At 47.9% G+C, this 27,549-nt stretch overlaps 1 protein-coding gene across 15 annotated transcripts in view; it reads right to left on the bottom strand.

The window, feature by feature from the left end:
• Positions 1 to 27,549, bottom strand: part of ZMYND8 (zinc finger MYND-type containing 8) — a 131,986-nt gene that overhangs the window by 65,320 nt on the left and 39,117 nt on the right. For 10 of the 15 annotated variants that reach the window (XM_047770943.1, XM_047770937.1, XM_047770935.1 and 7 more), the window contains 6 exons: positions 23,614 to 23,762; positions 13,932 to 14,150; positions 9,868 to 9,981; positions 7,877 to 7,969; positions 6,278 to 6,365; positions 837 to 892 (listed from right to left, as the gene is read on the bottom strand). In XM_047770943.1, the coding sequence (XP_047626899.1) occupies positions 837 to 892; positions 6,278 to 6,365; positions 7,877 to 7,969; positions 9,868 to 9,981; positions 13,932 to 14,150; positions 23,614 to 23,762 (719 nt within the window). Of the gene's footprint in view, positions 1 to 836; positions 893 to 6,277; positions 6,366 to 7,876; positions 7,970 to 9,867; positions 9,982 to 13,931; positions 14,151 to 23,613; positions 23,763 to 24,623; positions 24,765 to 27,549 lie in introns of those variants that run through there. The other 5 variants (XM_047770945.1, XM_047770948.1, XM_047770941.1 and 2 more) reach the window with 2 other exon arrangements.

Below are 27,549 nucleotides of genomic sequence, written 5' to 3'. Positions count from 1 at the left end.
AGGAAACAATCAAGAAATATCTACCCAAAACCATGTCAATAGCTTCAGAGCTGGTGGTTGCACTTTTAACAATTACTAAGGACATATATCATCAGAACAGCCGTGATAAAATTCTGTTCTTCCTGAGTGTTTAATTACCTAGGAAAACACTCAAAGAGAAAAACGAAGATTATAAAACTCTCTCTACAGAAATACAGAGACCCAGACATACCCTAAGACATCCAAATGTTTTCTTTACGAATGAATGCATGGATGGATGAGTCTGCAGACAGGTCAAAGGCCATTACATCTTATTTTTTATGCTCACAATGGGGATCTAATAAGGTCTCCCTTACACCGTTTCTGCCCCAAGCCTGTCCTGCAACCACTAGAGCCTCCCGGGAGGGTCATTTCATCCACTCCATCAAAACTACAGCTATTCCTCTAGGACACCTGGCCACCCTGGAAGAAAGTCAGGACCTCTCCTTCGAATAAGGTCAAAACTCAAACAACTTGGGCCAGAAGACTGAAAGGGACCTGAGGTGACGTCACAGCACGTGGGGCAAAGAAAGCATGAACTCTCGGCGACCAAGAAAATTTAGGATGTGCAGTGCGTGACCACGACTCAGCGCTGACCAAATCCCATCTGTCTTAGCTCATGGCTAAGGTAAGGGTGTTTTTCACACTAGAGCCCCCTCTGTTGCTCTTACTTGCCTTGAAGAGACAGAGTGCTATCTGCCTCAACAAATTCCAAAATCATCACAGCCACCTACTGGGAGATTCTGCCAATGGAAATGCCAGTCACTCCAACCCATCATTCTAGGTACACACAGAAGGGGACAGCGGGAAACACATACCTCGTGCTCACAGATTTTGATGACTACTTTTGCTATTTGTGTCAATTTGTGATTTCCTGAGGGAATAAGAAAATAGGGTTAATTCAAATGGAAATACTGAAACACAGACACTGGGGATTATACTTCCACTAACAGCCTTTTAACTTGCCTTCCCCCAGGATTACGTTTTAAAGGTTAAAAGCCAGATGTTTCTGGCTTCGAACACATTTTAATTATGTGAGTGTTCCCATGAACCAGTCTTTGGGGCCTAGATGTCATCGTCTCTGAAACTCAGTGATTAGTGTTGGTTTCTATAGTTCATGAATTGGTAACTGAAAGATGCTTTTATATTCTACCCACCTCCCTGACTCCGACCCAAGAAAAGTACAGGGGAAAGAAGACATTTAATTAGATAACTCTGACGTGCACGGTGCTCTGAAGTTCATTTTCTTGTTGACGCCTCAGGAAGCTGTATTAGGGGATGCTCCCCTAGGGGCTCAGCAGTAATGAGCCTGACTAGTACCATGAGGATGCAGGTGCTACCCCTGGCCTCACTCAGTGGGTTAAGGATCCGGCAGCGCCGTGAGCTGTGGTACAGGTTGCAAACATAGGTCGGATCCTGTATTGCTGTGGTGTAGGGCTGGCAGCTGTAGCCCTGATTTGACCCCCAAGCCAAGAACTTCCATATGCTGAGGGTCGGGCCCTAAAAAGCAAAAAAAGAAAAGCTGTGTTGAAGAGTTGCCACTGTGGCACACCAGGTTAAGTATCCGGCGTTGTCTCTGCAGTGACTTGGGTGGCTAATGAGGCGCAGGTATGATCCCTGGCCGAACGTGTAGGTTAAGGATCCAGAGTGAGGCAGCTATGGCGTTGGTCCACAGCTGAGGCTCGGATTCAGTTCCAGGCCTGGGACCATCCATATGATGTGGGTGCGACCAAAAAAGTATTAAAAAGCAGCCGCATCAGGAAGCAGGCATGACTGTTTCCACTTCACCACTGAGTAAACCAAGGCTCAGGAGTCATCCCGTACAGAAGACTACTTCACTGCAAGTTGAGGATGCGGCCCCAGGCCTAATTCTAAATCCCTCAACTTTGCACTAAAACCAAAGAACAAGATGGTCAAACAGCCACATTTCCTTCAAACATGCTATGTTCAGAAATCGTAAATTTGGCGTCAAAAAGATTTCACACACATACACACAAATATCTAGGTTTCTGGCCTATCTTGAAAACTCAGAAGATCTGAGAGCTCAGCATCTAATGAACCGCTGGAATATCCTGTACCGGCCCCTCCAGCCCAGGTGGGAGTTCCCTGTTCTCTGCAGAGTGTAGCTCTCCCCGGGGCCAGTGGCCATCCCGGCGTAAGCTGCTACTTGTCTGCCACCTGACCTCATTCGTTTACATGATCTCACTGACCTTTCATAAGTTGGAATTTATGACCTTTACACAAATTCTCAGTGCCCAGATACCTCTCTTTCTCCCCCCACAACCCCCCAGAGACCTGCTACTGCGTTAATAACGCAAACATGTACTTTAAGCAGCACGTGTATCTTTCCTCAAACACCACCCAGTAGACTCCGCTACGCCCCAGGGTATATAGGAAACAAGATGGCATGTGCCCTTAAAGAGCTTACATCCTGGTGAACAACTCAAACAAATAAAAAACGCATCATCCAGAAAGTGTGATCAACGCTGGCACGGGGAAGCAGAGGTACCATGGAAAGCCCTTAACAGGTAGCGCACAGTACAGTCTGGGTCACAAAAGAAGGATCCAAGGACAAGGAAAATCACCCAGGCAGAAAGACGAGAGGGGGAGTTCCCACTGCGGCTCAGCAGAAAAGAATCTGACTTGTATCCATGGGGACACAGGTTCAATCCCTTGCTTCAATCAGTGGGTTAAGGATCCGGCGTTGCAGTGAATTGTGATAGGTGTCACACGCAGCTCAGATCTGGCATCGCTGCGGCTGTGGTGTAGGCCAGCAGCTACAGCTCCAATTCAGCCCTTATCCTGGAAACTTCCGTATGCTGTGAGTGCGGCCCTAAAAAGCCAAAAAAAAAAAAAGTGGAAGAATATTCCAGCAAAGAGACAAGAGGAACAGGATGGAGCAGGACACTGAAACATCCACCTGATCTAAAAGGTAGACAGAGAGGATTGTGGGAGAAGGTAGGGCAATGGGAAATGAATGTGCCATCGAGAAGATTATAATGGGAATCATGCTCCATTCTTAACCCACAAAAACGCAACAGACAAAACTTTATCCAGAATATAAGGAATTCCTAAAACTCAAAAATAAAGCACAGGAGTTCCGACTGCAGCTCAGTGGTAACAAACCCAACTAGTATCCATGAGGCTGCAAATTGGATCCCTGGCCCCAATCACTGGGTTAATGACCCAGCATTGCCGTAAACTGCAACACTGGTTGCAGACTCGGGTTGGATCTGGCGTTGTTGTGGCTGTGGCATCGACCCCTAGCCTAGGAACTTTCATATGCTGCGGGTGCAACCCTAAAAAAACAAAAATAAATAAAAATAAACAGGGAGTTCTCTGATGGCCTAGAGGGCTGAGGCTCCTGTGTTCTCACCACTGTGGCTCTGGTTGCTGCTGTGTGGCATAGGTTGGATCCCTGGCCCAGGAACTTCCACATACTGCCTGTGACACAAAAAAGAAAAAGAGTTTAAAAAAAAAAAAAAAAAAAAGATGGAACCTGCAATAAACAAGCAACTCTCATTTAAACAAAAAAAAACAGGAGTTCCCATTGTGACAGAGCAGAAACAAATCCAACTAATATCCGTGAGGATGTAGGTTCGACCCCTGGCCTCACTCAGTGGGTCAGGAATCTTGCATTGCTGTGAGCTGTGGTATAGTTCAGAGATCCAGTGTTGTTGTGGCTGTGGCTAAGCCGGCAGATGCAGCTCCAATTCTACCCCCAGCCTTGGAACTTCCATACACCACGGACGTGGCCCTAAAGAGCAAAAATAATTAATAAAGTAATTAATACAATAAAAGCACAAACAACCCCATTTCTGTCTTTTTTGGGGGGAGGGGTATTTTTAGGGCCACACCTGTGGCATATGGAGTTTCCCAGGCTAGGGGTCCAATCAATCAGAGCTGTAGCCGTCGGGCCTACACCACAGCCACAGCAACGCGGGATCCGAGCCATGTCTGCGACCTACACCACAGCTCATGGCAACGGTGTATCCTTAACCCACTGAGCAAGGCCAGGGATCGAACCCACAACCTCATGGTTCCTAGTCGGATTCATTTCCTCTGCTCCATGACAGGAACTCAAAAACCTCATTTCTGAAATAAGCAACGTCTGCACAGATCCTTTCCCAACAAAAGATACACAAATGACTTATAAGCACATGAAAAGATACTCAGTACACTTAGGTATTCGAAACAGACAGGCAAAACCACCATGGCATAATATTTCATGCTTTCAAGACTGGAGTTCCCCCTGTAGCACAATGGGTTAAGAATCCAACTGCAGGAGTTCCCGTCGTGGCGCAGTGGTTAACGAATCCGACTAGGAACCATGAGGTTGCGGGTTCGATCCCTGGCCTTGCTCGGTGGGTTAACGATCTGGCGTTGCCATGAGCTGTGGCGTAGGTTGCAGATGCGGCTCAGATCCCGCGTTGCTGTGGCTCCGGTGTAGCTACAGCTCTGATTAGACCCCTAGCCTGGGAACCTCCATATGCCGCGGGAGCAGCCCAAGAAATGGCAAAAAGACGGGAAAAAAAAAAAAAAGAATCCAACTGCAGTAGCTCGGGTCGCTGTGAAGGTGCGGGTTCAATGCCCAGTTAAAGGATGCAGTGTTGCCACACCTGCGGCATAAGTTGCAGCTGTAGCTCAGATCCGATTCCCTGCCCCAAAAACTCCATACGCCACAGGTGTGGCCGTTTTAAAAACATGCCGAAAATTAAAAAGACAATACCGAATAACGCTGCCAATGATGTGGAGTGACAACGCGTCATACACACCATTAGGAGTGTAAAATAATATAATCAATTTGCAAAAGAGTTTGGTAAAGTTTCTCATAAGTGTAAATATAAACCTACCCACTGATCTAGCAATAGTACCCTGGGGTATTTACCCAAGAGAAAAGAAAACATATGTCCACACGGAGACTTGCATAAGAACGTTCACGGTGGCTTGAAGCACAGTAGCAAAAAACTGGCACCAATCCAAATATCCATCAACATCAAAAAAAGAGAATGGATAAATAAATCACTTAGTACAATTTAAAAAAAACCACTCAGAAATAAGAAACCACTGGAGTTCCCGTCCTGGCTCAGTGGTTAACGAATCCGACTAGGAACCATGAGGTTGCGGCTCCGATCCCTGGCCTTGCTCAGTGGGTTAAGGATCCAGCATTGCCATGAGCTGTGGTGTAGGTCGCAGACCCGGCTCGGATCCCGCGTTGCTGTGGCTCTGGCATAGGCCGGTGGCTATAGCTCCGATTGGACCCCTAGCCTGGGAACCTCCATATGCTGCGGGAGCGGCCCAAGAAATAGCAAAAAGACAAAAAAGAATTAAGAAACCACTGATACACACAATAGCATGAATGAATCTTAAAAATACTACACTTGGAGTTCCCGTCGTGGCGCAGTGGTTAACGAATCCGACTAGGAACCATGAGGTTGCGGGTTCCGTCCCTGCCCTTGCTCAGTGGGTTAACGATCCGGCGTTGCCATGAGCTGTGGTGTAGGTTGCAGACGCGGCTCGGATCCCGCATTGCTGTGGCTCTGGCGTAGGCCGGTGGCTACAGCTCCTGGTGGCTACAGCTCCGATTCAACCCCTAGCCTGGGAACCTCCCTATGCCGCGGGAGCGGCCCAAGAAATAGCAACAACAACAATAACAACAACAACAAAAAAAAAATACTACACTGTATCAGTGTAGCCTGACTCTGACTCGGCTGCTGGGAAATCCTAGAATGTGTAAAACTAACCTATAGAGAAAAGAGATCAGTAGTTCCTTTGGAGGAGGGTGGCTTTACTGGAGAGGGCCAAGTGGGAATAAAATAGGGTCAAAGAAATGTCCCAGGAGCTTATTTAGGGTTGGAGTTACAAAGGTGGTTACACGTCTGTCAAATTCACGGAATCTACCTATAAAGTCTGTGCTTTTTATTTTAGGTAATTATTATAAATAAGGTTTTTTAAAAGGGCAGGTGACAGGGAGATCCCTGGGGGTCTAGTGGTTAGGATGTGGTGCTTTCACCACTGCGGCCTGGGTTCAATCCCTGGTTTGGGAACTGAGATCCACGTGAAGCCACTGCAAGCAGAGGCCCCCCCAAAAAAAACGGTATTATTCACACGTTAGCCATGTATTCACAAGTATTCTCAACTATTGGCTCTGACGCATGAAAAAAAAGCCTGGTTTTTTTTTTTCTTTTTAAATGAAGGGCAGGAGAATAGCCAACACACACAGCATCCTCTCTTTCTTAGAGTCATCAGCATCACTCACCCCCATTATATATGATGCAGTTGTGCAAAATCCACTTTGCATCAGCCAGGAAGGCTTCTGTGCAGCCATACATTTTCTTTTTAGCATTCTGGGGAGAAAAGTCATGGAAAATAATCACCGGTGAGTCTCTAGAAACCAAAGCCAGTAACACCTGCGTCTCCACATAATTTTCTTAGCAGTCATTTGCCAAATTAATTAATGCTTCACTCATTTCCCAAGATGCTATTATACTTGAGATCTATGACTCTATAAAAATGAATTCACTGCGTTCATCCTCCTAGCTTGAATTCTCTCCTTACAGCACTGTCATTTATCCAGTGGTTTCGTCCAACGAGCCAGGGTGCGCTATATATTTACATATGTGTTAGCTGTATAGTCTCACGTCAGCCTCCTAACTGAAAACTCCATGAAGCTGGTACTAGCCCCATTTTACAGACAGGGAAACAGAGGCACGGTAATGTTAAGGAACTAGTCCAAGCTTCCAAAGCTATTAATTTATGAAGCTAGGATTCCAACCTTATCTTTTTGGAATGCCCTCTTTTTTTAATACCATAAGGGTGTGTACAGTTTTCAAAAGCAGCCTGGATTTACTACTGGGGTTGGGGGCGGGGGGGGGGGGGGGGGTCACCAATACAGACAACATGAAGTCAGGCCTGCTCCTCATCCTTGCCTTTCTTGGTCCACAGTTTGGTGCCAACAATTTGAAAATCAGCTAGGATGACATCCACAATCCAAAATGTTACAAGGGGCATTTTTAGCTTGAACGCTAAAGAACACCTTTAGGTGTTGAAGAAATATCATCAGTAGAATTAGCAGATCTAAGAAGCCACATATGGGAGTCCCCGTCGTGGCGCAGCGGAAACGAATCCAACTAGGAACCATGAGGTTGTGGGTTTGATCCCTGGCCTCGCTCAGTGGGTTAAGGTTCCGGCGTTGCCGTGAGCTGTGGTGTAGGTCGCAGATGCGGCTCGGATTTGGCGTTGCTATGGCTGTGGCAAAGGCTGGCAGCTGCAGCTCCGATTAGACCCCTAGCCTGGGAACCTCTATGTGCCGCAGATGCGGCCCTAAAAAGACAAAAAAGGGAAAAATGAAGCCACATATTTATTGCTAACATGAAGGTTTCCCAGACATTTATTTTTTTCATCTTCCTTCCTGCTGCTGTCATTAGCACCTCCAAAAGAAAGAGAAGGGAAAGGCTAAATCCGTCAAATGACTAGTTTTTAGCAGCTGTGGCTTTCTCAGAATCACCAGCAGAGATAGTATTTGGAGCTAGGCAGTGCGTTTCCACACCCCACTGCAATCCGTGGGAAAATGTCACAGAACAAGTTGGGGATGGAGAGTCAGTGCTTCTATCCGTATAAAAATGGTGGAGAGGAGATGCGAAGGAACTATTTCACTTGAGATGGGGCATGTGGAGTTCCCTGGTAGCTTAATGGGCTAAGGATCAGGCATTGTCATTGCGATGGCACTGGTCCGATCCTTGGCCCGGGAACTTCCGCATGCCACAGGTGAGAGAAAAAAAAATCGAGACGGGGCACAGGAAGTGAGGGAGGATCTTCAGTCATCTCAACAAGTGTGGGCTCTTCCATGGAAGCCAACCTTTTCCAATGTACAAAGGTCCATGGGATGGAAGATGTACTCTGCATAGTCAGGATGCTGTTCCAATGGAACGGGCTTCTGGAATGCGTCTGTCTACAAGAGAAAAGGTGCACACACACAGACACGAACCCATCACTGCAACGGAAGACCGAGCACTGATTCCAACCAAGTACTTTACAGGTGGGGGCAACTCACTCCCCAGATAAGACAAATCTAAAGCTTGCTACAAAAACAAGACCTGGGGAGGCTCCACACTGGTTCACCTTCTAATGCTGCCTGGTTATAATCAACGGGCCAGTTGTGTTCTGTTCTGTCGTGTGTTTTGTTTTCAGTATACAGATAATACACTCGAATAACAGGTCCAGGCCTCTTAAATTCAGACAGACAAGAACAACAGGCTCTCAGTCACTTTAGACCTGAACTCTGAAGGAGGCTTATCAAATACACTGTAAATGCTCACAATCAAAACTGACAGGGGGTGAAATCAGCCTACACCTACAGAAGAAACGCCAAGCAAAGCTCCCCTAAGTGCCCAGAGGTATCCTACATACACGGGCAGGGATTGTAGTGAGATTTTGCTCCTCCTTTAAGGAGCCATATGACCTTCAACACTGGGACTATGTAAAGGTTTTCTCTCTTGATCCACTTTCTAAAGCCCTACTTGACTCGGTTCAAAATGGAAGGCCTGGTTTATGGATGGATGCTATTTACCAATTAAAAAATCTAAAAGATGTAACTGAACACCAAATTATGCTCAAACAAGTCATCTGAATGGGTTCCCACTTGCAGGTATCTGAGCTCTTTCATATGCAGAATCACCATATGTTCAAAAGCTGCTTCCACAAAATCAGCAACGTTCTGCCCTGACTCATTTTACAACAAACACTTTACGTAAGAAATCAGCACCTTCTTTGACTTCTCTTTTTGGTTTATAAGTCTACAGTGCGGACAAATCTATATGAATCTATTGCTCTTGCCAAAGTTGGGGTATTTTTGGTGTTCGTTCCTTTTTTTTTTTTTTAACAACACGGAAGCTATGTGTGTTTGCTTCCATTGACGGAGATCTTGTGAAAGAGACAGACAGGTTCCCAATTTAGCAACACCCAACTGGCACGCTCGGGACTTTTTTCCTCATGATATCAAATTTCAGGACATAACCTTAAAACTAAAGCTTCTACTTTTTTTTAAAGTTAAACCACAGTGGCTAATAAAAACGCTAAGATTCTACGTTTCTGTACAGCCGTTTGACTTAGAAAGCAAACTCTGAAGGGTTTCAGCAAAGGTCACCCCTAGACTGTACGGCCCTTTTGTACACATCAGACGGGAACCCTACCAAGAACCCAAGTCTCTGCAGGGAAAACTGTCGCAAGGTGTGGATCATCACAACATGTCATCTGGCCGTAGCATGCTATTTTTATACACAAAGTATTTGACTGCCATCTTTCTGAAAACGGTCACAGAAATGACAAAACCACCACAGCCATGATATGACCGGAGGCTTGGGAGGGAATCACTGAGGAGCACGTGGCTTGTTTCAGCTGAATGTGGCAGCCCGGCCCTGACATGCAGATTTTCCTTACAGGGTAAAGGCTGTACGTCCTGTCCCTTCTGACACCTGAAGGAGCAACCCACATCCTTACTCCTGGGAAGCTCACTGGTTGAGCTTTCCTTGAAGGACCCATCATTAGTCCCTGATCATAAAGAATCAGGGCTGAAATGGGTCTCAGGTTTCACTTCACAACCACTCAAAATCTTAAATCCCCACCAACTTTTCTACCGCATGTCAGGTCCTGATTAAACTCTTGGGGACACAAAGCGCTCGCTTTTGAGAACGAACTGAACACCGCTGTCCCTTATCGTTAATTTACAGATACTGGAAATCGAGCGCCCCAGACTCAAAGAGTAAGTGTCTGGAAAAGCTAAGGCAACTACAAGGAACAAAAGTGCCTCTCTGCCCTTTACGCTGACAGCAAGAGGGACCACCTTCTTACCCCTGGCTGTTTCATCTTCTGAATGGCAAACTTGAGCAGGTAGGATAACTGTTCGATGGTGAGCATGGTCATGGCTTTACTCTGAGTCTCGATGCACTCAGCCACCGTTATCTTCTACAAGTCAAAATCACACAAACAGCCGGTTAGAAAATACAGTTCCTATCCCACACACTCAGTTACCTACCCTCTTAATTTTCCAGAACAAATAATTCTGTTTCTCACGCAGAACAAATAATTCCTGTCCAAACAAGACCAGCTGCGGAAGTTCCCGTTATGGCTCAGCAGGTTAAGAACCTGACACAGTGTCCGCGAGGATGCAGGTTCTATCCCTGGCCTCACTAAGTAGGTTAAGGAGCCAGCGTTGCCTCCAGCTATGGTACAAACGGCAGATTGGCTCAGATCTGGTGTTGCCGTGGCTGTGGCGTAGGCTGGCTGCTGCAACTCTGATTCGACCCCAGGCCTGGAAATTTCCATACGCCGCGGGTGCAGCCCTAACCCAAATAAATAAATAAACAAATAAGACCAGTTGTTTTGCTTGACCAGGACTCCGGTCTTGACTTGTGGGCAGGATCCATGGATAAAGATTAAGGAGCACACCAATCCATTGATTACCTTATTAAGAAAAGTTTTTGAGCTCATAGAGATGATATAATCAGAAAAAGGTGCAGGTAGGCAAGGTCCTGAAAAATTGTCACTATTATAACCTTGGGTTTCAAGTACAGGATATGAAAAAGGCCACTGATGGTTTCAGAGTCACTTCTTCACACAATGAATCGGCCACGTCCCTTGATCCTCTTAAGGTCCTGGGCTATCTTCCTGGAAACTGACAAGGCATTCACTCGGTGACATCGTGGATGGAAAGGGACAGTCTTCCCTGTAGAAACAACCTAAGGAATGGCAGGAACTCATAATAAACACGACTTCCTTCTCCGTCTCCACTGTTGGGAACCCACTCAGGAAATCCTGGCAAACAATGCACAGAGCAGAATCTAACTGCTTATCTCCATGGGCAATAAACATCACTTTATAAGAGAAATTCCACCAAAGACACATCTGAAGCCAGATTCTGCTCTGTAAATCTGGTCCTATATCTCAGAGCTTCAGAAGCCTTAGGTAGCGACAACAAAAATAGCAAATTCGTATGACGTCAGAAAATGCTCTTGAACTATCTGCGCAGAGAGCTGAGAAGAGTTTTCTCCAATGAATTGCCATGGAATTCTAGTCTCCATTCTTCGATGTCTGAATTCTCCACAAGGAACTTCTAGCTGTGTCCGGTCCGTTGTCGAGAACAAGGGCAACAGGAGCGGTGCCCAGAAGCGGAAATCGGCCCATGGTGCAGGGAACCAACTTCTCAGCTATCAGAGCCTGAAACGGCTGTCTCCCCAGCTGACTGCCTCCCCAGTTCGCCCCTGGAAGAAACTCCGGACCCTAAGTCTTAGACGTTTAACACCCATGGGTTTGAATTCCAGCTCATTTCTAGATAACCATTCAAGGTCAACGCTTGGGTTGCCCACTCAACTGTCATTCACCTCTTCCCGCCCCAGCCCCCCTCAATGGGTCAATGCTGTCAATGCTGGCTGTCAATGCATGGTTCCCACATGACAGACTGAGAGTGCCAGACGGGTATTTTCAAGCCTTTCTTGCAGGGGGACTGGTGATCCAATGCTGGCCACGGAGCCCAAGGGCCTGTCAGCCGGAGGCTGATAAAAAGACACGTGAGGAGAGACACTCCTCTGAGGGGGATGGTTGTCTAGCCACATGTGATGGGATCCCCAGCAGCCACCTTAGAGCCACGAGGAACAGATCGCCTCCACACGGAAATGCAGTGTCTGGCTCTGCACAAACTCTGGTCTGGCCCTGCCTCTGCGTTGCTTCTACACACGGTAACGCATCCTTACCGTTTCAGCTGCCTTTCATCAAGATCTATTATTTGCAGCAAAAGCACCCTATCTGAGCCATTATCCTCCTTGCAAAATTATTTTAATAGACATTTTTATTTTGGCCACATCCTCGGCCTGTGGAAATTCCCGGCCCAGGGATTGAACCTGTGCCACAGAAGTGACCCAAGCCACAGCAGTGATAATGCCAGATTCTCAAACGCAAGGCCATCAGGGAACTTCCTGCAAAATTATTGAACAACTGGGAAGGGTGGGTTGAGAGACAAAAGGAACTCGAGATGAAGGTTCCAGTTCCCACACCAAGGCAGCAGAACGAGGTGGGGCTCTGAAGAGGAAGGCCTTGCCAGGCAACCCGTGTCCTGCCCATCTCTCCATCTAGTGGCCAGTTTCTGCAATTTTAGGGGCAGAACACAATTTCGGTGTCATCATCACGCCATACTGACTGGATGTCTAATTTCTCTCTGTATATTTCTTATCTTCAAGAGGTACTACAGTCGCTATCCTAGAGCTTGCTTTTCGTCCCCACGATCAACACCTGGGAGGGCTTTCCACTTCCAACATCCTCATTTGAGATCTAAGACCAATATACCTCTGAACGCAAGGGACATTCCACACTAAACGATGTTGCAGATGACATTCTCATCTTCAGCATTTGGAAAAAGCATCACAGTTGGAAGCTGCCAAGACTAAGACATCGCAGAAGAGTGGAAGCCATCACGACTGCTTTGGTTTGTTTTTTGGCCACACCCAGGACACACAGAAGTTCCTGGGCTAGGAATCGAACCTGAACCGCAGCTGAGACCTATGCCACAGCTGCAGCAATGCCAGGTCCTTAACCCACGGCACCAGAACAGGAACTCTTGTTTTTGTTTTTGGCTTTTTTTGGCTGCACCTGCAGCCTACAGAAGTTCCCAGGCCATGGACGAACCCGCACCACCCCGCCTACCACAATGCCAGATACTCAACCTGCTGTGTCACAAGGAAACTCCCACAGTAACTGTTTTAATGAAGTGTGCTTAAGGCTTTGCTACAAATAAACATACATGTTCCCTGCACTACATCAGCGTGCTTCCGCCTCTGGCTCTATACCTGCAGCTTGTCTGCCTGGAAGGTCTTCCCCCTGTGGCTCCATGGCTCGCTCGTTCTCTTCTTCAGGTCTTTCTCAAATCCTAAGGAGGGCTTCCCGCACTTCTTCATTTAAAACGGAAACACCTTGGCGTTCCCGTCTCGGCTAAGTGGTTAACGAATCTGACTGGGAACCATGAGGTTTCGGGTTCGATCCTTGGCCTTGCTCAGGGGGTTAAGGATCCGGCGTTGCCGTGAACTGTGGTGTAGATCGTAGACGCAGCTCGGATCTGGTGTTGCTGTGACTCTGGCATGGGCCGGCGCCTACAGCTCCAATTAGACCCCTAGCCTGGGAACCTCCATATGCCCTGGTGCAGCCCTAGAAAAGACAAAAAAATAAATAAATAAATAAATAAATAAATAAAAGTACAATGGAAACACCTTGCACCCCCACCCCCACTCCCTACTCATCAATGTAGATTCTGTTCGTCTAGAACACTCTTCTCCTAACACTGTATATAACTTTATTTTGGTTTGTCTTCTTTTCTTCTGAAAAAGAATGGGATCCAGGCTTCTTCGTGTTTGCTGTCGAACCCTGAGTACCTCATAGGCACTGGAGAAAGAGCTGTTGCGAGAACGGAAGCACCAGATGCAACCACAACCACGTGGAACACACAACCAACACAGTCTTCCCAGCGTGGCCACGGCCGACGACTCCATGATGCAGCAGGAGAGGACGTGCAAGGAAGGCGGACACTTCACAAGCTCTTTTCAAAATATGTCAACTGCTAGGCGTTCCTAAGTGAACTTCTGAAATGTTCATGACAGGAGACTCGAAAAAGGCTGCAGGCCTCAGCGTGATCCAACGACCCGGGACGAATCAAAAACCAGATTCAGTGCAACCGTCTTTCCAAGAGCTGCAGTGCCAAGGCCACGGCCACTGTTGCTCCCCAAAAGGGATGACCGGGATAGAGGAGACAGAAGGCAAGAAATTTCTCTTTTCCTTGTGGCGGGATTATGCGAACAATTCGAAACGAAAGGAAGAAAGAGAAAGGAGAAGAAACGAGGCAGACAACGCGCATTCGTTCGTCAGGAACTAACCTCACACTCAGGACAAAACCAGTCCCCCTCTGGTTCCGATGTCAGTCTCAGACACTTAGCGTGATAAACCCGGGGACAGAGCTCACAGCAAAGCACTTGGCCTTCCCGGTGACAAACCCAGCAGTAGAAATCATTTCGTCCGTCCTGCGGTACAACATCAACAGGGTCTGTGGTGAGTGGCTGCTTCATATAGTAAAACGGACCATGTCTTAGTTCTGACTGAAATGTAGGCAAGAAAGACAGGTTTGGTTTCAAAACAAATGCGCATTCGCAAAAGGAATTTGAACAAACACATCAATAACAACAAAAGAAAATCACAGCATTTTACACATTCATTAAAAAGCCATCTTGGGTTGCTCTACTCGGTACAGGGCTGGCATGTCGCTAGAGAGTCAAGATTTCTTTTTCTTTCTTTAAAAGGCCATGGATTGAAACGCTGGTGTCTCAGAGTCAACAGGCAACCCTCACAGGAAAGCAGCGGGGCTGCCAGCAGGCTTGCCCGAGTTCAGTTTTAGCTCTAGAGCTGCGTAGCTCAGGGCACGTCTCTTAATCCCTCAGCTTCAATTTTCTCATCTGTAAAATGGGGATGACAATACCTAACGCCAGGGTATTGTGGCTGGATTTACATGGAATCATAGGAGGTATGCATTTAACACAGAGCCGCCACTACTAGCGTTGCTAATATGGTTACAAGCCCAACCTCCAGAAGTCTATCCGTGCAAAGCCAAGAAACGTGTGGCCGTTTGCTGTGGGAGTCTTTCAACAACAGGCTCCTGGAGACCAGAGCCACTGGATTTGAGAAACCCAAAATCATCAACTTTTTAAAGTCTGTCCCCAGTGCACAAGGTACTTAGAGCTAACAAGAGGCTTTCCTAAAACCATGATTCTCGAACATGGTCGGTCCTGGTATTTGCAGAGAAACCACATCTGCTACTGAGAACCAACAAGGGCAGAAAGATAAGAGAGAGGGGTGGCCAATTCATGGGGCCAGACCCCTCCTTATCCCAAAACATCACCAGAATTAAATGCTTCGCTAATGGTCTATTACAGAATCCAGCAAAGCCACCCTCCAAACACAAACAATCACTCAGAAGACACTCATTCGGAAAATGCCTCCTGGAGACCAGTAAGAACTCCCGTGGAGGAAGCCTGAGGAAGTCTGGTGCTAAGTGTCAAGAGGACCCAGTACCTGACTATGTGAGCTGGAGACGCCCCTCAGCCCACTTTAGCCTTGTCTCCGTGGACAAGCTCTTAGGTGCAAGCACAGCACCTACCCCTGAATAAACTTCCTCGTATAGCGAGCTGTCTTCCTGTCCCTCAGGAAGACACGAGTTTCCTCCATAAAGACCTCCCAACACTGGTCAGGGACGGCCTGACGTTTGCTGCTGCTGTGAATGGGACCTTTTATTATCACAGCTTTTAAATAGTTTTTGTTGGCACAGAGAAGTGCTGTTAGATGTTTAATACCCCAAACATGATCAGGTCTAATCATTTACTGATTAAAAATCTTATGTCCAAGTACCATGAGTTGTGTTCGTCCACGTCTGATATTTTGACATTACTTCTTTCTCTCCTGATTTTAGCAGCTCAGACCTGCAGTTTAAGGGGAACGAGTAGCCAAAACAGCAGGCACCCCTGTCTCGCTCCAGGTTTTATTTTTATTCTGAGTTTTAATGGTCTCGAGATGCCTGCTACTTCTACACCCCTTGATACAGAGCCTCACAGATGCTTACTTAGCAGATGTTTGTGAGCCAATCCTTCTAAGCCTCCCTACTCTCATTTCTACTAAAAAAAAAACAGCTAAGTCTGTTACCAGGGCAATTGCGTAATTCTCAGCCCAGTTATTTCCCTGTTTCAGTTCAACATTTCAAATAAGTGCTCTACTCAGTTTCAGAAAATAACGTCATTGTTAGGATATTCTTCCCATTTACACGTCTCCGCCTACTGTCCCCATCTTCACTTTGTCTTCGCCACCACCTCGAAAGGCAGACGCCACTCATCTTAATGGACAGATTAGAAAACTAGATTAAAAAGACAACGGACACCCAAGCCCAGAGCAAGGTGGGTCTCCCAGCACTTTCTCTCGTTCCTACGCCCCATGGAAGATGATGCTGGATGCAGAAGAGATGCTGACGATTAAAGGACCCCTCCGATAATACTCTGCAACTCAAAACAACCTCTGGGAGTTCCCATTGTGGCTCAATGGAAAGGAACCTGACTAGTATCCAGAGACACAGGTTTGATCCCTGGCCTCCCTCAGTGGGTTAAGGATCCACCATAGCCATGAGCTGTGTTACAGGTCACAGACAGGGCTTGGTTCCTGTGTTGCTATGGCTGTGGTGTAGGCTGGCAGCTGCAGCTCTTATTCAACCACTACCCTAGAAATTTCCATATGCCCCAAGTGCGGCCCTAAAAGGACCAAAATAATAATAATAATAAATAACCAACAAAAAACACTTCTGCTTGGAGTTCCTGTTGCGGCGCAGTGGAAACGAATCTGACTAGGAACCATGAGGTTGTGGGTTCGATCCCTAGCCTTGCTCAGCAGGTCAAGGATCCGGCATTGCTGTGAGCTGTGGTATAGGTCGCAGACTTGGCTCAGATCCCGTGCTGCTATGGCTCTGGCGTAGGCCGGCGGCTACAGCTCCAACTAGATACCTAGCCTGGGAACTTCCATATGCCGTGGATGTGGCCCTAAAAAGACAAAAGACAAAAAAAATAACACAAAACACTACTTCTTAATGCAAAAAGCTGGGGGGGTCGGGGGCTGGGATCTGAAAATTAAGAAGACGTTTACAAACAGAAGGGGAAAAACGGGGGAGGGGGGGAGACATGAAAAGATAACAGCATCTAGGGCAGGGGGGGGGGGTCCTCAACTTGGTATCTTGGGCCAGAAAACTCCTTGCTGCAGGGAGCTGTCCTGTGCCCTGCAGGGTGTGCAGCATCACACAGCCGGGTGGTGGCACTCCCTCCCCAACCTCCCCCTGCTCAAAACTAACGATCAAGAATATCTCCAGACATTCGCAGTGTCCCTTGGTGGGGGCAAAACTGACCTCAGCCAAGAGCTGCCAATGTAGAGGATCTGCTAACTGCCTAGGAAAATGGTCTTTTGAATATCTCTGGGGGAGGGCGTTAGAGGGGGTTACGGGAGAGGTGGGGGCGGGGAGGAACTTCCATTGAAAGATAAAGTGCACATATCAAGCAAGCAAAACTATTTCTACCCTGAGTGGGGTCTTCCAGGATGCTTTGTGGCTTCGGCAAGATAGCAGTAAACCATATTTCAGGGCCTGACTTCCTTTCAGTGAGTTAATAATAGGACAGGAAGAGTCATTAAGACCCAAGTGAAACTAGAAGAATCGAATATGACAGCTCATCTCCCTCACCAGCAGGCCAAGTCCTTCCCATCTAACAGAAGCGAGGGTACTGCCATTTCAGAAGTGAGGTTCCTCCCCATGTCCCCACCGCCCCCACACCTGACCAGCGGGGGGTGTTCCTGGGAAGACCAGGAGGCACTGATGGGCAGCCTGCCCCTTCTCTTCTCAGGAGGTCTCATCCGTTGTTGCTGAGAACTAGCTGCCTGGTAATCTCCCTGTCAATCAGATACCAGCCTTATCTGCTGCTTGTAAGTGTTTCCTGCTCCGAAAAAAATCATCTGATAACGAATATGGAACATTTTTAGAAAGGAAAAGCAAATCATTTCAGGGAAAATGGCTTGTTTTTCTTCTTCCCCACATGCACAAGGTGTGTTCCCAGCCTGCAAGGAAGGCAAGCAGGTTGCAACCTGCATTGCTGTGAGCTCATTGCGAGCGGCAAGCAGCGCCGTTCCCTGCTTCTTCCGCAGACTGGCTTAACGAGGAAAGAGACAGGCCTGTTAACTCACTTCTGGCACACCTCAGTCTACACCGGGAGCCAGCACACTTTCTCTATAAAAGGGCTCTAGAAAGAGAGTAAGTAAATAGCTGAAGTTTTGCAAGTCACGTGGTCTCTAGGGCAAGGACCCGACTCCCCTCACAGGAGAGCAGACGTAATATGACGATATGTCCATCAGGGGACGGGGCTCTGTGCCAATCAGAAGGTGCTTCGGGCCGCACCTGGTCAGCGAAAACCAGCGGATGGGAGCTGGGGCTGCGTGTGGGCACAGGGTCCATGCCTGGGGGGCCGGGGGCAAGGGGAGAGGACCAGAGAGACTCAAAGCCCTTCTGGGGCCACAAAGGGAGCATAGATTAATGAAAACAGTCCTTGTTCCAGATTGCTTGCTCCTCCTGCATTTGGTAAAAACACAAAGTAAAGAAGCACCACACAGCCCTGGAGTGGGAGGGGACACTCAGCTCCACTGACCAAGACAGCCAGGTGGACACACATGCTCAGGGCCCCCTGGTCTCAGGAAGACGTGGGCGATCCTGCATGCTGTCCCCTGACCTGTCTCAGCTGTTCATACCCTGCCTCCCACCCAACAAGGGACTTCGATGCAATGTCTCAGTTTTTAAGACGATGCAAGGACCCAACAAAATTAGGTCCTAGCCCGCCTCTTGATGACATCTGCACCCCTGAGGTGAGAGGAGCCCCAGCAGTTTTTTGCCCTATTCAATCAAAGGTATACCTAAGGCCATTTTGCACCAATCCGTTAGCTGATCATCACTTCTCTAATGAGAAGGGAAAAAAAAAAAAGTAAAGAAAAGAAAGGTGGGAGGGGGAGTTCCCGTCGTGGCGCAGTGGTTAACGAATCCGACTAGGAACCATGAGGTTTCGGGTTCGGTCCCTGGCCTTGCTCAGTGGGTTAACGATCCGGCGTTGCCATGAGCTGTGGTGTAGGTTGCAGACGCAGCTCGGATCCTGCGTTGTTGTGGCTCTGGCGTAGGCCAGTGGCTACAGCTCTGATTCGAGCCCTAATCGCTTCTCGGCCTTTTGGCTAAGATCAAGTGATTCGAGCCCTAGCCTGGGAATCTCCATATGCCGCGGGAGCGGCCCAAGAAATGGCAAAAAAGACAAAAAAAAAAAAAAAAGAAAGGAGGGAGGAAGGGGAGAGAACACTGCCCTCAAACTCAAAACTTTCCAAGAAACTACAGCTCACATTTGGTATTTTTCAGGAAGGGCCGTCATGTCATCCAGGAGGAGGCACTTCTTGCCCCATCTACTGCAGGACGCGAAGGCACCTGACCCGCCTCCACAGAAGGCCGGACGCACCCTTCCAGGCTCCGGGATGCCCCCCACCTCCAGGCCCAAGAAAAAGTGCCTACATGTTTTCAACCTTTTCCTTAAATGTGAAACCACTGGACAAAAGGCAGTCAGAAATTAATTATGAACCTTAGAATAGATTTTCCCCTAAAAATAACGTGAGTTCTAAAGCTCTTCTTAAAATGCCCCTAAAAGTAACGAATTCCTGATATATGGAAAATAGGTGAAACCATAACACTCAGCCTACATCTTCACTTCATAATAAAAGGTCTCTACCAAAAAAATGTGAAAATATGGGGGGGGGTATGATGCTAGAATGCCTTTTTATTTATTTTTATTTTTTGGCCATGCCCATAGCACACAGAAATTCCAGGGCCAGGGATCAAGCCCATGCCACAGCAGCAACAACACCAGATCCTTAACACACTAAGCCACCAAGGAACTCCTAGGATGGCTTTCCTTTGAGAACACTGAAACCTAGAAATTTTAGACAGAAGAGGAAGGGGGTGGAGAATCCTGATATACGCCAAAAAGCGAAAGAAGCTGAATGCCAAAGAGAGCCAGAGGCAGAAGGAATGAGCACAGCTGGCAGGGTATGTCACCACAGGGACGGCTGGAGAGTGCTGAAAACTAGAGCACACAAGCCCCACGTGTCTACTGGGCAGGCTCTACCCAGCTCTACCTACTGCTGGATTTTTTTGAGTTTTTATAGGAACTCAGAAATACAAGTGGTTTAAAATGTCATGAGCTTCAAATGTTGATGACTCATAGAAATCACGGTGGTAAAACCTAGCATATGCAACCCTACAATTTGCTTTTTTTTTTTAGGGCCTCACCCACGGCATATGGAGATTCCCAGGCTTGGAGCTACAGCTGCCAGCCACGGCCACAGCCACAGCAACGCAGGATCCTTAACCCTCTGAGCAAGGCCAGGGACTGAACCTATGTCCTCATGGATGGAGTCGGATTCATTTCCAATGCGCCATGACGGGAACTCCTACAATTTGCTTTTACTGCCCTCATTTTTTTCAAGTCTATAATTCTAAAAGAAGAAAGAAAAGGGAAAGGGAAGAGAAGAAAAAAAGCATCCAGAAGATTTAGAAGATTTAAGTTCCCTTAGGAAAACAGACTGTGCCAGGGAGGGTATCCCTTCTATGCAAACATTATAAGCAGAATGAATTGGGGGTCAAAGGTCAGAGATGTCTTTTCTTTACAGTTAAGGCTACTTCTTCTTTGCCAATTCCTGGCCCCAGGGAGTTTCAGATGCAAAAAGCAAAAACTCTGAGTTCCCACTGTGGCTCAGCAGTAATGACCCCACTAGTACCTATGAGGATGCAGGTTCGATCCCTGGCCTTGCTCAGTGGGTTAAAGGTTCCAGTATTGCTGTGAGCTGCGGTGTAGGTCACAGACTCAGCTCAGATATGCTGAACTACAGCTCCAATTCAATCCCTAGCCTGGGAACTTTCATATGCCACAGGTGCAGCTTTAAAAAACAAAACAAAAAATACAATCCATCTTCAAATGTCCCTAGTCCAAATCCCTTTGTTAAAAGGCAACTGAAGCTCAGAGATGGGAAAGCAAGTGACAAGGTCACTGTGAGCTTCCCAGATGCAATGGGGCTAGAAGGAGCCAAGTCTCCAGGTCTGGACCCCTCTGCAAGGTACCAGGGCTCTGTCAACTCCTCTCTCAGTACTGCAGATGTCTGAGTCTGCCAAAGCAGAGAATCAAGTCCTGGCTCCAGCCACCCACCCCTGCCCTGCTTCACACCCACAGGGCGTTCTCATGAGCCACCTCCCTGTGTCAGACTCCTGCGGCGACAGCAATGCCCCAGTCACTGGCCACTTTCTGAGACATCTAGTCCAGAGCAGGACACCCATTTACAAAGACCCCAATGTGATCATGAGGCTTGAAGCTTAAGTGTTACAGAAGCGGAATGAACACGTGGATGAGGAAGGGAGAGAAGAAAATGCATGAACTGCCCAAGCTGATCAGATTCCACGAAGGGAGACTCGAGCCAATTCTTTTTCATTTTTTCTCTTTTTCTTCCTTTTTCTTTTTCTTTTTTTTTTTTTTAATGCAAGCCAATTCATAAAGCACACAAAGCACAAGTGCCATGTGTGTGCACCCTCACAGAGGAGGGACCAGGAGACCATTTCCGCCCAGAGGGTACAAAAGCTGCCTCACGACTTCCTGATAACTAACTGGTAAGGGGTGGGGGGTGGCGGGGGGGAGGTTGCCCTAAATTAAGGTTAGAGGATTATCCATAGCCTTCAAGTCCAACAGGTGTGGGATGGCTCCTTGGTGACAGGGATGGGTGGTCACCGGCTGAATTCAAGCCAGACAGGTGGGCCTAAGCTTCTCACTCACTCTGTGGCCTTGGGGCAGTGACGTAACCTCTCTGAACCTCTGTGCGTGTCTTCATCTGTAAAAGGGAGACAATGGCAGCCCTTCCCCGCCAGTTCCCATAAACATCAATGCAGAAAAGGCTTACAGCAGGACGGGCACACTACAAGCACTGCTTTTACTGTCCTTCTCACCAATACTATTTATTACACATGCTTTTTCAAACTGCAATCCCCCCCACCCAGAAACATACTTAGAACCCACCAGTTTCTTCTCCCATAATGAGATTCCCAATGCATGAAACCTGTCCAACAAACTGGCTACAAACCAGAACCAGCCATTTAAATTAAAAATTCAGGAGTTCCCATCGTGGCGCAGGGGTTAATGAATCCGATAGGAATCATGAGGTTGTGGATTGGATCCCCGACCTTGCTCAGTGGGTTAAGGATCAGGCGTTGCTGTGAGCTGCCGTGTAGGTCGCAGACGCGGCTCGGATCCCGCGTTGGTGTGGCTCTGGCATAGACCGGCTCCGATCAGACCCCTAGCCTGAGAACCTCCATATGCCACGGGAGCGGCCCTAGAAAAGGCAAAAAGACCCTTAAAAATTAATTAATTAATTAATTAATTAATTAATTAAAATGTCAGTTTCTCAGGTACCTCTGCCACTTTTGCAAATGCCCAGGGGCCACACGTGGCTTGTGGCTATCACACTGAACAGCACAGGCCTGGAACTTTTCCATAGCTGCTAGTTAATTACTTCACAGATAGTCTGCGATGATTCCACTTAGTGCAGATTCTGGCTTAACTTTTATTCTTAGCATTTATGTCGTTAAGGTCAATTCATCTTCACAACAGCCCTGTGAGTTTGTAGTGGTAGTATCATCATTCGCCTTTCAGTAAATGAGAAAACGAGGCACAGAGGTTAAGGAGCCCACAGCCACACGGCAGAAGCAGAGCTGGCATTGCACTATGTAATTTTGAGAGTGAAAATAGATTCGTGCTCAGAAACATACCCCTCTCACAGTGCTGGGCATTTGACTGTTGCTAGGTTTCTTCCCGTGAAGGCAGCAATCTTGTTTTATTCACCCTCGAATCCCCAGGGCCCACTTCAGCTTCCATAATCTGCACAAATGGATGAATACATCCCCAGGAATCCCCACTGAAGGGCTATCAGAACTGGCTGGGCCTCCTGTTTCCTTTAACATTAGGAGACGTGACCTCCTGGGCCACTAGAGGACCTCTCCTTTTTCAAGTCGGAAGAGTAGCTAGGAGTTCCCAGGTGGCTCAGCAGTAACAAACTCGACTAGTATCCACGAGGACAGGGGTTCGATCCCTGGCCTCAGTCAGTGGGTTAAAAGATCTGGCGTTGCCGTGAGCTGTGGTGTAGGTCGCAGACGTAGCTCGGATCTGGCGTGGCTGTGGCTGGTCAGCAGCTATAGCGCCGATTCAAACCCTAGTCTGAGAACTTCTATATGCTGCAGGTGTAGCTCTAAAAAGACCAAAAAAAAAAAAAAAAAGAAGAAGAAGAAGGAGAAGAGTAGTAGCTAGTCTGCATCAAAGAATTTCAGAGCTAGAAGCTCAAACGAGATCCAAGATGGCAAAACGTTTTTGACCAGTCCTGGCTGCTGAGGGACTACGCACCATGAGAAGGAATGGTGACCAATTACCAAAGTCAAGGTGGGCAATAGGTAGGGAGAGCAGCTGTCTCTCACCACAGACCTAAACCCGTTATTTTACAGATGAGAAAACTGAGACCAGAAGGGAGCATGCCTCGACCACACAGCACCTCTAGGCAGAGCTCAGAACTGTCCCAGGGGTGGGACTTAATAGCGCAACACTCCTAGGTACCGGGGGACACAGCCCTAAATTAAATTGGGGGGGGTGGGGGAAGAAAAGAAATCTAAGGAAAATCCCTGAATCCTCGAGCACGCTATCTTTATCTTATCTGGGTCACTGCCCTGCCCCCAAGAGAGATCTGAAAACCTGCTAGAAATGTCTACACACACCCATTGTGAGCTGCCCTTTCTGTCCCATGCAAACGACAGCCCGAGCAAGGCAGCCCGCTAAACGCCAAGCACCCCAGCCATTGGAGAAACCCAGAGAGCTGCAGTGCTTCTCACGGCCCCGCGGGCGGGTGTGGACACCGTTCCCAGGGGCCTTTTACCTGCTCCTTATTGTTACTGTTCAGTAAGCCGGGTTTCTTTTTCTTTTTAATGGGGCTTGTTGATGTGTCCTGTGGCGAGTGGCCATTGGAGGAATGTGGAGGGCTGGGAAACTTTCTTTTCTGGGCTGTTCTCTCTGTGGAGCCAGGATCTGAAAGAGACACACAGGACCACGTGTTTTAAAGCCGTCAGCAAGGATGAGGCCCCGCAGGAAGGGGGGTAGAGGAAACACAACACAACCCGTTTTGTCCCCAAACTCAGTAATGCCATTGACCCCATCTCTTCACTGCCTGTTTCAGAGGTCAGTCTTTCTTTGGCCCACATCACATTTCTGTAAAAATTTTAATTCACTGCCAAACTATAAAAATTGGAAAACGTCACATAAAACCCTAGATTTTGGGCTTCTCCAAAAAAAAAAAAAAGTATCAGGACCTACAGGGTCTATGGGGACGAGATCGAGTTGAATACTAGTTGAATCCCACTTTCTGATGGGAATGTGTCCTTCATTTTGCCACAATCCCCACCCTTCCTCACAGTGTTCCTGCTTGACCAGAATAGGAGCCAGCTGCCAGGAGTTGTCACATGGCCACCAGTACTGTCCTTACCCCAAAGAAATACTTGTTCTTCACACCCAGGCCTGATGGCAAAAGAAAGAAATTATAAGACAGACCAAGAAAGAAAAAAAAAAAAAAAGAAGGCCGCACGCTTCAAGAAAATGAAGGTAAACAAACCTCGCTGTGCAAGACAACATGTATTCATACGGATCAGGCTACCGAACAAAGTGTAATCATGTGAAAAGCACACACTCCACCCACCAGAAAGTTCCCATGGCCCAGTTACCAGCAGGCATCCTGTCTGCAACTCTCCTTCAAAGAGACCAACACAAACTAATTCTCACCAATCCTCATCTGGGAAACACCTAACCCACCCTGGACAACCACTCCTTTCTCGTTTTACCCTCCCAGCATCTCGTGTAAACACACGGCCCCTTCCACCACCGCTCAATCTTCACCTGCGAAGAACTGAATCCAGTCCATGCCCGATGGCTGTCCTGTGAGCTCAGGGACGGTCTAAGGGAAAGGCCTGGAGCACCTCCTATCCAAGGAACGAAAGCTACCTGCACCTCGAGAGGAGAGAGCTACCCCGAGAGCACAGGGGACGGGATGGGACGTAGAGGCCAGGAAGATGCCTCTCCGGCAAGACAGACGGTTGACATTCCTCCTCCCCGGTGAACTCTCGGGCAAGCCCCGGCAGGCAGGCCGGGCTGGGTGTCACCGGGTCTGCGTCTGGACAGGAGCCGCCGGGGCAGATCAACCGGGTCCAAGGCGGCCTCACGCAAGGCCTCCTCGGAGTTTACCTTCCACACAGAGGTGGAGCGGCCTCCCGCAGCCGCACAAAGGAGGACAAAGGACTCCACTTGAGAAATCCAATCCACACGAGGGAATTCTCTGGGCTCACCGGGAGGGAGGGCGGGTGAGTGGGTGGGTGGGCGGCCTGTGGGAAAATCCTGAACAAATGCTCAGGGCCCAGCGCTGAGTCACAGCCCTGAGAGGAAATTAAACGCTAACCACAGGCACCTTGAGGGAGAAGGGACCCCAGAGTGGGGACCATCTCGCAGACAGCAAGACGGCGCCCCAGAGAACCCAAGGGCTGGCCCAGAGGCGCGCAACAGCTAGTTAGTGAGAAAATGCACTAAAAAGATGCAGCCTGGGACTGGTGCGTTTCCCCAGAGAGACCCTCCTCTCACTCCCGTGGGGATACTCACCCCACTTAGCCTCCATATGTGAAAACTCACTTTTTTTTTTTTTGGTCTTTTTGTCTTTTTAGGGCCACACCCGCGGCATATGGAGGTTCCCAGGCTAGGGGTCCAATCGGAGCTGTAGCCGCCAGCCTACACCACAGCCACAGCAACGCCGGATCCTGAACCCACTTGAGCGAGGCCAGGGATCAAACCCGCAACCTCAGGGTACCTAGCCGGATTCGTTAACCACTGAGCCATGGGCAGGAACTCCAACTCTCACTTTTTCCATTGGGTCTTTGACCCAAACTTCTCCTCCTAGAAACACATTCTATAGACATGGTCACAGGCAGCAGAGCACATGCCAGAACACTTAACTGCAGCGCCGTGTGTTAAGCCCGAGACTGTAAAGGACTCCTGTGTCCACCAAGTGGGAGCTGCTCTGATAACATACAGCGGGACACAGCCAGGAAGAACAAGGCACACCTCTACAAAACTGAGGTACGCCCGCCCCCAAGCTCTGGCATCAGGTTAAAAAAGCAACAGGCAAAAATACCAACAGCATTTTTCACAGAACCAAGGTAATTTTAAAACAATTTTAAAATTTGTATGGAAACACAAAAGACACCGCCCCCCTCAGTTTCCAAAACAATCTTGAGAAAGAAGAATGAAGCTGGAGGAATCCTTTGCAGTATAGGAATCACTATACTACAGAGCTACCGTCACTAAAACCATATGGTACAGGCACAGAAACAGACACATCAATGGCAAGGGTAAGAGTCCAGAAACAAACCCATGCACTTATAGTCGATTAGTCTACAAGGAAGGAGGCAAGAGTCTACAATGGAGAAAAGACATTCTCTTCAACAAGTGGTGCTGGAAAAGTGGGACAGTTACATGCAAAAGAATGAAATGAGAACATTCTCGAATACAAAAAAGCAACACAGGTCTAATACCACTAATGGGCCAACACAGAGCCCAAGAAAGATGGTTTTTATTTTTCTGGGTGGGCTTTTTGTGGGGTAGGGGGATGTTTTATTTCTCTTGTTTGGCTTTAAAGACCTTTTATACATATTCATATTTACATAAGACTAAAATATTCTTTTTTTCTTTTTTCTTTTTTCTTGTCTTTTTGCCATTTCTTGGGCCGCTCCCACGGCATATGGAGGTTCCCAGGCTAGGGGTCCAATCGGAGCTGTAGCCACCGGCCTACGCCAGAGCCACAACAACACGGGATCTGAGCTGCACCTGCAACCTACACCACAGCTCAGGGCAACGCCGGATCCCCAACCCACTGAGTGAGGCCAGGGATCGAACCCGCAACCGCATGGTTCCTAGTCGGATTCGTTAACCACTGAGCCACAATGGGAACTCCAAGACTAAAATATTCTTGAATATCCTAGGCCGATGGGAATTCTCTGGTGCTCTAGTGGTTAGGATTCACTGCTTTCACTCCTGCAGCCTCATCTAGTCTGAGAAACTGAGATCCCACATCAAGCCACTGCACACCACAGCCAGAAGACAGACACAGACAGATGGATAAATAGAAGATAGATAGATAGACAGACAGAGAGACAGACAGACATTCCTGGTTAAACACAGAAAGTACAAGCTCTTTTTTTCCTTTCTTTTTTTTGGCCACGTCTGTGCCATGCGGAAGTTCTGGGGCCAGGGATCAACCCTGTGCTGTGGCAGCGACTCAAGCCACAGCAGTGACAATGCTTGATCCTTAACTCACTGCACCAGCAGGGAACTCCAGCACAAGCTCTTGATGGGGATCAGTGGGCGCCTCCAGGGAGAACGTGCAGGGAGCGGGGGAGGGATTATTTTTCACCATGTACCTCTGAGTACTTCACCATGTGCCTAGACTACTTTATCAAAAAAAGGAAAATTAAAAATGAAATATTTAGAAGGTTCAGTGTCACATTAAAGAGTAGCAGGTGCAAACAAAAGCCAATAATGAGCAAATGACAGAGGCCTAATTCAAGATAAACACTGTCACCAGATGGACAAACTTGAGGCCCATTGCTGTGAGCTTGCAGGCCCCAGGAAGGAGTTGGGTATCTGTTCTACGTGAATCTAATAAACCCAACAACTTTGCTCAACTATCAGAGGATGGGTTAAATGAAGTGTCTGGGGGGCTCAAAGGAAATGTACCCCAGAAGCAATGGCACCCTGGCCAGGCAAAAACTGAAAGCCA

Source organism: Phacochoerus africanus, chromosome 3, assembly GCF_016906955.1.
Source record: "Phacochoerus africanus isolate WHEZ1 chromosome 3, ROS_Pafr_v1, whole genome shotgun sequence".
NCBI classification, from domain to species: domain Eukaryota; kingdom Metazoa; phylum Chordata; class Mammalia; order Artiodactyla; family Suidae; genus Phacochoerus; species Phacochoerus africanus.
The sequence above is the reverse complement of the archived record's forward strand: the minus strand, read 5'-3'. Positions and strand labels throughout refer to the sequence as shown.